The sequence below is a fragment of the Halichoeres trimaculatus genome, unplaced genomic scaffold, assembly GCF_033239565.1.
Source record: "Halichoeres trimaculatus isolate MK-OKI-2021-1 unplaced genomic scaffold, fHalTri1.1 fHalTri1_scaffold_15, whole genome shotgun sequence".
NCBI classification, from domain to species: Eukaryota; Metazoa; Chordata; class Actinopteri; order Labriformes; family Labridae; genus Halichoeres; species Halichoeres trimaculatus.
In genome coordinates, this window is record NW_027437193.1 from 22,859,165 (window position 1) to 22,871,807 (window position 12,643).

Sequence of the window (12,643 nt, forward strand, 5' to 3'; positions counted from 1 at the left end):
CACAGGGGACAGAGAGCAGAACAAAGAATAAATATATGGAAACAAGAGGATTTGGAAAGGGAGAACAATAGGAGTTGGATATAGCGTGTGATGTCCTTCACACCAGGTACATCCTCTATCAGAACAAGCCCTGAGGAAAACGAACATGTCACCCTGTACTGTCATCTACCGTTACGGTGTCCTGTGTCGTTTCCAGGGAACATCGCAGCTCATTTTACAGCATTTTCCAACCCTTTTGATCAGGGAACTTTCATTGAGAGTGAAATCATTTGTATTTTATATATATATATTTTTTTTTAAATAAGGAACAACATGTAGAGACTTACTGCTCCTCACAACAGACAAATAGGTGTGGTTTTTGTTTCCTTGTCAGCATTTCTCTGTACACAGAATTAATGTTGCAAACCTGAATTATAAAAGATAATACAAGCGTGACCAGTTATTCCTGATATCGACTTATTTTTCTAGCTTTGATCAGGTTTGCATTCAACTGAGCTTTTCTGCTGTAAATTAAAGTTTGTCTCAGTAAGTTGTGGGCTTTTTGTGTTGTTATTTTTACCTATGCGGTCTAGCCGATCAATAGCAACAGTCTCGAAGGCTCGTCTCATCATTGGATATTCTTCAAGCACCTCATTGAAGTGGTCAACAGACAGCGAGTAGAGTCGACAGTAAGTCTCTGCTCGCACGCTGGCTGTTCGCCGACCTCTTGTCAATAAACAGATCTCTGAAGCGAGGAGGGAGAAAGTGAAGCATCTTTAAATAAAGGATCTACAACCAGCATCGGCAGAAAGTAACAAATGTTATCCACACTGGGTCATACCTCCAAAATAAGAGCCGTCAGAGAGTTTCATGGCCAGAGTTCCCTTGGTGATGACGCTGCAGACTCCGTGTTGAATAAAGTACATTTTCTTACCAATGGTTCCCTCTCTTATTATGTAATCATGCGGCTGGAAAACCTCGAACCGCAGCTTGGTCAACATGGCGGTCACAAAGTTGGGCTCTGCGTTTGCAAACAGTGGCATGGACGCCACCAGCTTACGACAGTTGAAATTTACGATTTCCTTGAAGAAAAATAAAACAAAGAGTTAGTGATGGAGGAGAAGCCGGCCAGAAGAGTTGCATCTGTAGCTCCATACCCTGATTGAGTTTAATTTGCGGCATGCATTAAAGCTGTTTAGTCGGGGATTTAGTTTTCAAACACATCTTGAGAGCATCTGTGATGAAAAGTCTACAAAGTAATTGGCTCAATTCAAGCACTGGTTTATTATTTCTTTCTAAATCAAACACGCAAATTACTGAAAGGAAAACCTCAGAGATTTTTTTTGTTTTTGTTATTGAAAATAAGCATTGTAGCCCCATTCAAAAAAGTAGATATGTGAAAAAGAAATGCAGCTATGTATTACCTCTCTGAGCGGCTCGCTGAGTTCTCCCAGAATGCTCTCCTCATCGAACATCTTGCCCTGGTACCTGTGCTCATAATAGTCATGGATTTTCTGTCGGAAGTCCGCAGGCAGCTTGTGGAAGGACATATACTGCTCCACTTGTTTGTACTGTGAAAAAGAAAGACAGACAAAGATAATGATGTGATTAGAAATCTGTTTACAGTGGTTTCAGTGTTTAATTGTAGTGTCTCATTTAAATCCTGGTGACAGTCTGGAGATGGTCTCTAATCCAGGGGTCGGATCCTGCGAAGGATCCAGACTTTTTGGCTTGTGAAAAACCGCTCAGGCTGAACTGATGTAATGTGAGATGGTCTGGTCCTCTGAGGGTCTCCAGTTTACGTCACCACCTCTTCCCACCCTTACACAGACGTAATATGGTGACACTCCTGAGAGTAGCTGGATGACAAGATAGAGCCACGTAACTAAATCACCATCAATCACCTCATGTTAGAGATGATGTAAAGCCTGTTTTTCTCAACATTTTCATTTTTGATTTTCACCAAAAACTAATAATCAATACTGTGTGACTCAGCAAAGAGTCACATGATCTGAAAGTGTTGACAACATTTTTAATAGAGCAGCCATTAATATGCCAGATGACTTAAGTAAATATTATGTCTGAAATATTAACACACAACTTAAAGGTCTAAGATTTCTTAGCAAAGACTGGATTGAATGAAGTGGCTTTAGATCTTGGGCATATGGTAGAGTACTGAAAAGGTTTTTAAAGTATTGAATCAGACAAACTAGGTCAAATAATAAGGTCCCCTGTAAAACTGAAGAAATAAATACTATAAAGATTAAACAAGGTTTAGGTCGTGATTAAGTCTTAATAGGACAAATTAAAGTTGCAATAAGGAGTAAATGGTACAAGATTGATGTCAAATAAGTAAAGCAGTCTTATAGGATTGAATTGTAAAGAAAGTCATAATGTTCAAGATCAAAGACAAAATCATTATATTAATGAAAGGACCACAGACTGTGCAAAACATGGACGTAGTCTCCCCAACGTCATCTGTCTGTTTCTGAAACAGAAAATGAAGCACATTGACTATTGGGGCCATATTGGTAGTGGAAAGGACTTCCTGTACAGCTATAGGGCACCTGCAGGTCACGTGACCCTGAGCCATGCTTCTGACTGGGCGAGCTCGTTCTCTTAGTATCCTCTGAGCAGATTTCAGCACTTCAGCATTGTCTCATATTGTTAGGCCAAAGGTTGTTGCTTGGTAAGGACATTGAAGTTAAAGGAAAATTATAGTGTTACGAGATTTAAGTTGAAATGTAAAACAAGTGGAGTAATTTTTTTAAGGTTGATGATAGAAAAAAGTCACAGAGTTCATTCATTTTCTGAACCGCTTATCCTGTTCAGGGTCGTGGGTGGCTGGAGCCTATTCCAGCTGTCATTGGGTGAGAGGCAGGGTACACCCTGGACTGGTCGCCAGTCAATCACAGGGCTGACACAGAGACAGACAACCATTCACTCACACACTCACACCTATGGACAACTTAGAGTGTTCAATTAACCTGGTGAGCATGTTTTTGGACTGTGGGAGGAAGCCGGAGTACCCGCAGAGATCCCACGCATGCACGGGGAGAACATGCAAACTCCATACAGAAAGGCCCATCGGCCAAGCTGGGAATCGAAACCTGTGACCTTCATGCTGTAAGGCTGCCGCGCTAATCCTTGCGCCACCGTTGCACAGTTACAGAACAACATTTTTAAAAAAGTAAAGTAACATTGTGAGAATAAAGTTATAATGTAAAAAAAAGATGATTTTATATGGGAGAAAAGCCTGAAAGATGGGCTTTAATAGTCTCATCTTAGTCCTGTACATTACGACCGAATTCAACTAGAGTCTCATTGAGGTTTTTGTTTTAACAAAGGTGACAAAGGTTTGCAACAATCCCAGTTTTCACCGTTTAATACATAAAAAAAAATACAATTCAAAAACCTCAGAACAATACAGTCACCAAGAAACTGTAAAAAAGTCTGAGTTATGATGCATTTGAGACATGTTTTTAAGAAAGAAGCCTTTTACCTGTGGAAACCCCAAAAGCACAGTATAATACATTCTGTGTCATGATATCCTCTGAGCAGTAACGCTTTTGATTTTGCCCACACTCTGATTCCAGTCTAACGTAGCATACCTGCAATAAATCCCGCCTTTATGATGGTCATAATGTTCAGTGTATATTGCAGCTGTTGAAAGGGGTTCTGGTGCAAAGCTATGGCCCTCTTGGAGGCTGTAGTTTATGGTACTGTTGCATCCTCTGAGATTTCTGCAAGGGTTTATGTTCCCATGGACAAATATAAAAAAGAACTCTCAATACAACACAAAACAATTCAGCACCTCAAACTGAGACACCGCTCATCAATAATACTACACACGCTCTCTTTGTGGGAATGAATCAACAGTGTTCGCCCCTTTTTTCTCCCTGTGAGTCAACAAACACAAAAAACACCAGCACTTGCCCTTCAGCTGTCCACCAAAATGAACACACTGGCCCTCGGATCAATGCTGCAGAGAAGTTAATCAATGCCTGATCAATGGAACGCAAACGGTCCGCCACAGCAACAACACAAACAATCATCTCTATTGTTGAGATATGCTAATCACAATCCACCCGGAGCGACCACTTAGCAACAATGTGGCCGAGCTGCAGAGAGGTCAGGGGTGGATTAACACAACAGAGCCGACAGTCAAGAGTCAAAAGGTTTCCGTTTGTACTGTCAGTCTGTGTGCACCTCAGCCAAGCTGGAAGAGAGGATGAACAGCTAACTCTGCACTGATGAAGCTTTCTGAAACAGTCCTGAGAGGTGGAGTGACAGCTCAGCAGGCAGACACATACTGTGTACTCATTCTTCACACTAAGGAAGTCATCATCCATACTGTCTCCATCCCAAAATACTCCGCTGAATGTCACAGAAACTGTCAGCCGGAATTAAGTGACACCTCCTGACACGGTGTTTAGCAGGTTGGCTTTGAAGCAGTGAGACTAGCCCACAGCTGGGTGGGGTCACTTCTGTTTCAGACAATATTGGGTGTAATCTGCTGTCAGAGGCCCAGAGCAAAACAAAGAGGTCCACCTGCTCCAGCACTGTTATGAGCTCTGGGTCCACAAAGCAGCCAGAGAAAAGCCTGAAGTGAAAGTGTTTGTTCTCTCACACAGACAGCGCAGCGCTTGTTTCCTAAAGAGAGGGCAATTTGGCAAACAACAATTTCTTGTTACACATTATTAAATAGTTGTTTACACTGGGAGAATCCTGCTATAAATCCAGCATGTTGAGCATTTTCAGCCTAAAGGATCTTTCATACAAACATGTTGACAGTCCCAGGTGTTAAATGCTGAGGCTTTTTAATGACCTTTGCTGTCTCAAACAGATAACGTTACAAAAACACACCAGGCGCTTTACTAACTTCAATAATGCAGCAATATGGGGTGCTAAGAGCTGGAGTGAAAATAAACAATAGTTGTATATGAGGATAGCAGTGATGGGATGGAAACAACAAATAACCTTCAGCTGAGGGAGCTCCTTTAAAATATCATTCATCATTCTCCCCAAACTTTGTTTTTCATTTTTTATGCCTATAGAGGCATTATTTGTTTAGCAACAACACCGGGTGTAAAAGCACTGCGGAGTATAATGGTTTGTCAACTAACATGGAGGAGTTAACCACCAAAAAAACACATTTTTAAACTAAATATCATCACTTTTACGGATGGTAAATGGCTCCCAGGTTTGTGATATAGCAGTAAGTGGACAGACGTTTTTAGCAGAGAAATCTGGCGTGTACCAAGAGAGAAATTTAAACACACAACTCTCACTCGATGCTCATGGCTGCATTATCCGTGGACACTTACCAGACTGTGACAAACCAGGATGTAAACGTGTGTCTCCCTCCCAAACTAAAAGAGCACACAAACTGCTGAGTCTGGGACCCGGTTCATAATAAAAGAACCAGAAAACTACGTCCAGGGTTAATTATTTATCCCCAGACGTTGCTGGTGTTTCAGAGTAAAGTGTGACCCTGTTAACTGGTGACTCTCGGCTGTTAATCACTGATTCAGTCGGGTGAGAGTCAGTTAGCATGGTTGCTATTACCTCCAAAACACGGGTTGCTCTGTGACGGTTAAAACTTGATAGACCTTGTCTCTGTCGTACAGTTTAGTTTCTAGAAACTGACCACAGAACAACCGTTTATAACAGTTTGAATTTAGTGTTTAAAAAACGCTTGTCTGAATGAATGGAGCTAAACGCTGCGTGCGCATCTTTATGGTGATGTAGACTGATAATCCCTCAAAAAACACACTTGGGTTACCATAAGCATCTTTAAAAAGCACAACAGAGTTTGTGTGAGAGCCCAGAGGAATGTTAAGTGTTGATATTTGATGACCAGGAATCAACTCCAGCTGATGTGTCTGTGCCAGAAAGAAAACACATTCTAATGAGAGCGCTCTGTGTAGGACTTCTTTAAACTCAGTCCTTCACTTATTGCACAAAGTCGATGCAAACGTAAGTCTTCGTACATCACTTTTGGGCGGACAATTGTACGAGTCCCTCCTATCTGAGTCCCAAGTGAGTAGCAAATCATTTGGTCAAAGTCTCAAGCAAGTCTCAAGTTTTTCTGCTGTGGGTAAGTCAAGTCGAGTTGAGTCACAAAGATTGTGGAGTCAAGTCAGGTTATATCTCAGGTTTGTATCCTGAAGAGAGAAGCCTTATCTTTTAAGGTAAATGTTGAAAAATACCATGTAAATTAGTCGACAACTCTGCATGGATTAAACCATATATTTTAATATTATAATGGAGAGGAATGATTGTATTTTAAAATGTCATTTACCATCAGGCACAAATTCAGCTGCCTATAGTGCCTGGCCACGTGCATTTGTTTTGCTGGCATAGAGTCCTTTATCCACGTCCCAAAAGAATAACAGAGTGGACTAAATGCAGCTATAGCTAGAGGAAAAACTTATTGGAAGCTAAATGAGAAGGAATAAAGGTTTTGCGTGGGAGTTATTTCCTCTGCTGACAAGTCACAACTGGCTGTACGTCATGAAAAGTGATAAAGTATTGAAGACGGGGACTTGCTGCCATGGATGGATATTATTCATGCAGTAACACAGGCTACAGTAGCTCATATCAACGTTTGCGACAGTGGTGAGTGAAATTGTTTGTCTTATTAGCAACAATGTTCAAAACACCATTGATGAACATATTACCAACACACACACACACATGCACACACACACACACTTTTAATAGTGTTAGCTTAGTATCACTTCCTTGGCTTCATGTGCAGTCTTCAAATGGCGGAAAAAGTTCACATATCTTGCATTGCACATTCCTCCTTTTTCAATTCAAGTGGAAGTTTTTAAATGTAAACTGCACGACTTTTGGAGCAGCAGAACTTGCTACAGGCTCGGAGCAGTCGCCATTATTAGCTAACAACCGCACTGTGTTGTGTGTGCCCATTGGTTGATGGCATGCTTGTGATCTTGATACACACCTGTCTCCAATCAATCAACAAATGTGTGAACCTATAGCGTGGTGAACATGTTACAAGTCGTCCGACTCAGCATGTCTCAAGTTGAGTTGAGTTTGAAGTCACTGTCTTTCAAGTCAAGTCAAGTCTCGAGTTTTTTACCCCCAAGTCGAGTCGAGTTACAAGTCTTCAAACTTGCACTCGAGTCGAGTCTCTCTGACTTCAGTCCAATTGTCTGCTTTTGGGATCCTTTACAACCCATTCTTGGCTGGACTCTGTGACCCACAGACATCAGCAGACGCTTGGCATCTTCCTGGTCTTTCTCTGCCAGGTTTGTTCTTCAGCTATTTTCAGTACTTGTTTATTTCAGGCCCTGCTCTGTCTGGTCTTCAACATATGTAATGCAGTTACTTTTGTTTTCTAGAGCAATGCCCTAAAATCCAGGGTATGGAGGTCATCAGTGTCTTCCAGAATAAAAACAAAAACTTACAAACAGCATCACCCCTTCGACACACGCCTGAATCAAACAAAGCTCACTTTGCAAAAACTAAAAGGTTCCCTGAAGTCACTGTTGTCTTCCAACAAGCTCCAAAAGTCTTTTGAGGTTTGGAAAATTAGCTGACTCGACTTGAAATAAAAAAAAAAAGGAACAAATATTTTCCACTAATCACAACACACAGCGCTAAAAGGCCCAAGGCCCTTTAAAAACAGTTGAGCTGGGAGTTGATGAGGTCTCAAGATGATATAAGAGAGCAAAACAGAACAGAGCATGGAGACATTAAGGGTCAGTGAACAACACTAGCCATTCAAAAAAGAAGAGCAATGCCTCAAATCCTACATTGTGTTTGAGGCATTTAAGTGTTTTTACAGCCATTAAAGAACAGAGTCCAAGGAGTCATAAACTTGTTAAATATAAAAAGTGTTCAACATTTACATATCCTAAGTTCATCTCTGAGATACCACACATGTGTTTGTTTTAAGAATACTATCAGAGGCTAACGCAGCAACATTTTATACATCATTTATTTAGCAATCTCTGTGTTTCACAGCAGTCTTCAGAAATGCAGATTTATGTAGGGGATCGGTTTGACACTGAAAAGTCTGCATTGTGTCCTCAGGATTTTACAGCCCCAAGCTCTCACACACTTACCCCTAAAAGGCACAAAACATAATTTCTGCAAAAAGGATGTTAGTTTATCATGATCCGTGTGCAAAGAAGGAAGAAGTGTCTTCACATCATCGCACAAACCCATGCACATTTCTGATTGATGCAGTCATACACACACACCCCTCCTCTTACATGTATCTCAAACATAAACGAACATGTCAACATTTGAATTATTCAGAAATTTATGTCAACGTCTTCTGTATCTCGGGCAGCTGCACAGCTCCTCTGATGGAGTTACACAACAACATACTCGCACCTGCATGAGTGACTCTGCTTCCTGACATCTGCAGATGGAGAGTGGCCCGCAGAAATGACCCCGTGTCACAACGTTTTACTCGACGTGTCAGAGCTAATGCTGCAGCTGGCGTGCCGCACATATAATAGAAGTGCTGATTGTGGACAAAGTAGAGGTGTGAGGTAGTCTGGCAGGGAGGGGGAAACCTTACACAAGAACGTGACGTGAAACTCCTGCCGTGCAGGAGGGGATTGTGACTCGGCAAAGTGTAAATGAACAAGGCAGGGAAAGCCGCTCTGATTGGCTTTAGGTGGCGGCGTATAATGGCTTGACTTTGTGAGCCATGTCACAGCGCGCCGCATCAGTTGCTAAAAGGGCCAACCTGAAGTCTCCTAGGTGTCACATAGGAGAGGAAGCAAGCGTCACAGAACCCAGAGGAGACTGATTAACACCTATAGAGGAGTGAAAATGACGTCCTATCCCTGTGACACTTTTACAACAATGTATGTGGCAACAAGATGCTCCATTGACATTTCATTTAGAAACCTCATCTGCTGATTTTTAGGGGTGAGACTCTTAGCACTTCGCAATTTTTAACCCAGATGATCATCTTTTACCTCATTCACACATTCTGTCTTTTCCTTCAACGTCACACTTACGATCTGCAGATTTAGAGAAATATTTGTGAAATATATTTGTCAAATATTATATATAAATGTTAAATGTTACATCTAAATGTAAAATGTTATCTATAAATGTTATAAATGAATGTTCTCATTCAAAAAATTTAGCTACATTTCTTAACATTTAGCTTTCATTCTAAATATTTAGCCAAGACTGAATATTTAACAAAGATTTATAAATATTTAGTCAAGATTTTTAAATCTTTTGTAAATACTTCAAGATATTTGTTTAGATTTCTAAATATGAAGTCAAGATTTTTAATGTTTAGCTACAATTTCTAAATATTTAGCTAATAAGCAAATTCACACTCTCGCTCGCCAGTAGTACCAAAAAAAAAGTTTAAGGAAGTGCTTTTGAGAATGTGAAGTTCTTCTTCGATGTTGACCACAGGATCTTCAACAGAGCCATCACAGCACTTGGTACGTTTATTGTTTTTTAACGGGTGATTTATTCGACTGTGTTTGACTTTCTCAAAATCTGCTTGGCTTGATCGCTTCCTTAAACTTTTATTTTGGTAAGATAAAAGTGGGTGGGAGTGTGAATTTGCATGTTATTTACATATTTTGAAACTGTAGCTAAATATTTAAAAAAAATCTTTGCTTAAGATTTAGAAATATTTGTAAATATCTTGAAATCTTTTTAAGACTTGATTTGTCTTAGCTAAATGTTTAGAATGAAACTAAATTTTTAGAAACATAGCAAAATATTTGGAATCAGGGCATTCATTTATAACATTCATAAATAATATTTAACATTTAGATAAAATTTTCAACATATTTATATAAACATTGACATATATATTTCACAATTTTTTCTCTTAATCTGCAGAAAAATTTTTAGAGCTAAATGTGGAGAAACTTTGTTACTTGCAGTGTGTGCAACTTTACAATCAGCACCCCATTCACACTCAAGACGGGAGGCTCAGATGTTTTTATAATGTAGTTCTTCTTTGCTCAAGCTTGTAAGTTGTTAAAAAAAAAAAAAGAAAAAAGGCATCTGGTGAATCCTTTCCACACACGGTGCTCAGTCAGAAAAGCAGATGAGAAACTGGAACAACAAATGCTAATTTTTCAAGTTGCCACAAACGACCACAAAAATGGGCTGGTCACACACTCGTTATTTTTCAGATCTTAAATGTTCAAACCAGCATGAAACCACACACATAAGAAAAGTTACAACAGATTTTTATCATCTTAATCCTCTGAATACACATTTGATGATTCCATAAAACTACTGAACCACACGCTTACAGTTATTGATAACGACTCCTCTGATATGATTTATCAATGAAGCTTGAGTGATCCAAAGTGACTTCAGGGGATAAACAAATATGGAGGATGATCGTTGTCATGAGCCTGCTGTTCAGAGTGTGTTGTGGTAACAAACAACCAAAACCAATAAGAACAGTTTGTGGATGTGTGGACTGTGCTGAGCTGTGTTAATGACTCTTCCCTCTCTGCGGCTCTCATTAGTTGTTTCAGATACTCTATCAGAGGCAGAAATCGTAAATATTAAATATGTTTAATATATTTTTTGATCTCCAGATCAGGAGGCTCTGACAAGGTCAAAACAAGCAGCAACCTCTGGTCTAAAATGATGAGGCATTGCTAAAAACTGAAGTTTGTTGAGTGTCTGCTTGAGGCTGGCTGCAGAAGTACTGTACACCACAAACACACTAGTATATTACTCCAACAGCACACACTGTACAGGATTTTTTTTTTCTAACTCAGAAGTTTAGAAGATATAAAGATCACAAGTTTGTCCAGCCAGAGGCACAGCTCAGCTGACTGACAGGCGAGCGCCCCATAGCTGTTAGTGAGAAGGCTCAACGCCAGATTCAGCTGGCACACAGAAAACATTAGCTTGAGTTAGGATGTGGGGGAAATTAAATTAGTGTTAGCATTAGACAGTAAAGAAAAGTGTTGGTCCCTTGCTAACAGAACGTTAAGAAGGATTTCACCGTCTGGCAAACTCAATGTTAGCTAAATGGATGAAAGCACAGACATTGTCTCAGTGACATCACCCATTTGTTCTTGAGAGGAGATTTGAAACCGATTGTTTAATAATAAATACACTTCCCAAAAAAAGTTGCCATCAAAAAAAAGGTCACACACTGTGATATTTTGTAGCTTTGACTATGGACGCATTCCTGGTAGCATTGTTTCGATAAGCTTCTGCAATGTCACAAGATTTATTTCCATCCAGTGTTGCATTAACTTTTCACCATCGGGATCTTCATCAGTGATGGTAGAGTCTGACCACCGCACAAAGACTTCTCAAGCACATCCCAAAGATTCTCAATGGGGTTAAGGTCTGGACTCTGTGAAGGTCAATCCATGTGTGAAAATGATGTCTCGTGCTCCCTGAACCACTCTTTCACAATCTGAGCCCGATGAATCCAGGCATTGTCATCTCTGAATATGGCCAAGCCATCAGAGAAGAAACCCATTGATGGACTAACCTGGTCATTCAGTATCTTCAGGTAGTCAGCTGACCTCATTATTTGAGCACAGACTGTTGCTGAACCTAGACCTGACCAACTGCAGCAACCCCAGATCAGAGCACTGCCCCCACAGGCTTGGACAGTAGGTGCTAGGCATGATGGGTGATCACTTTATCTGCCTCTCTTCTTACCCTGATGGACCATCACTCTGGAACACGGTCAATCTGGACTCATCAGACCACATGACCTTCTTCCATCTCTCCAGAGTCCAATCTTTATGCTTCCTAGCAAATTGAAGCCATTTTTTTTCCCGTTAGCCTCACTGATTGCTAACTGACAGCGGTCAGACTCTTCCATCATCAATGAAGATCTTGGTGAAAAGTTAATGCAACACTGGATGGAAATAAATCTTGTGACATTGCAGAAGCTTATCAAAACAATGCCACAGCAAATGCATGCCGTAATCAAAGCTAAAGGAGGTCCAACAAAATATTAGAGTGTGTGACCTTTTTTTTGGTTTAGGCAGTGTATAAGATATCTTACATTTCCTAGACTACAAACACAGTTTATCCAATCAGCAAATGAGCTTCTCCTCCTGCTAATTCATCCTATAACCTCTCTACTTTAGAAACTCTCATTCATCTCAATCAGCCATGTGAATGTGAAACTCATTCCCTTAATTTGCTGCATATCAACTCATTATATTATATAGCACATTCACTAAAGAGGGGAAAATCAGAGAGGGCCAAGCCAGAGCTCGTTTGGTCTGTGTTCAACTGGTGGATGTGTACACAGGGAGGAACAACACACTGAGGGATCTCATGTTGTACAAGTCTCATTAAATAAAACAAGGTTCTAAGGCAGCACTGAAAATCCTTTATATGATTCAAAGGGAGCGAAGACCAAAGAGAGCAGCTGATAAGTGTTCATCAGACACATTTTCTACAACAGGAGAGGATATCGTTTGGCTCAACAACAGGGACGCTGAGACTGTTTTTGTTGTAGACATTGGCGCAGGAATCTCTTTGGCCACTATCTCTGCAAAGTCAGCCTGGTTCTGAATAATTGGAGTGATCAGTGACAACCAGTCTGCCTATTAGAAGACAGATCATTGTTGTTGACTATGGCAGCCGGATGAAGAGGGGGAGGAGGGGGAGGAGGATTGAAAGAAGGTAGAAAACAATCTTG

General features: G+C 40.4%; 1 protein-coding gene across 1 annotated transcript in view; it reads right to left on the reverse strand.

Moving 5' to 3' along the window:
* The window catches only part of LOC141804338 (potassium/sodium hyperpolarization-activated cyclic nucleotide-gated channel 2), a 49,598-nt gene that overhangs the window by 6,142 nt on the left and 30,813 nt on the right, over positions 1–12,643 (reverse strand). Inside the window, exons 5-7 of the mRNA XM_074688712.1 lie at positions 1,404–1,550; positions 821–1,061; positions 560–724 (exon numbers count right to left, since the gene is read on the reverse strand). Of these exons, the coding sequence (XP_074544813.1) occupies positions 560–724; positions 821–1,061; positions 1,404–1,550 (553 nt within the window). The remainder of the gene's footprint in view (positions 1–559; positions 725–820; positions 1,062–1,403; positions 1,551–12,643) is intronic.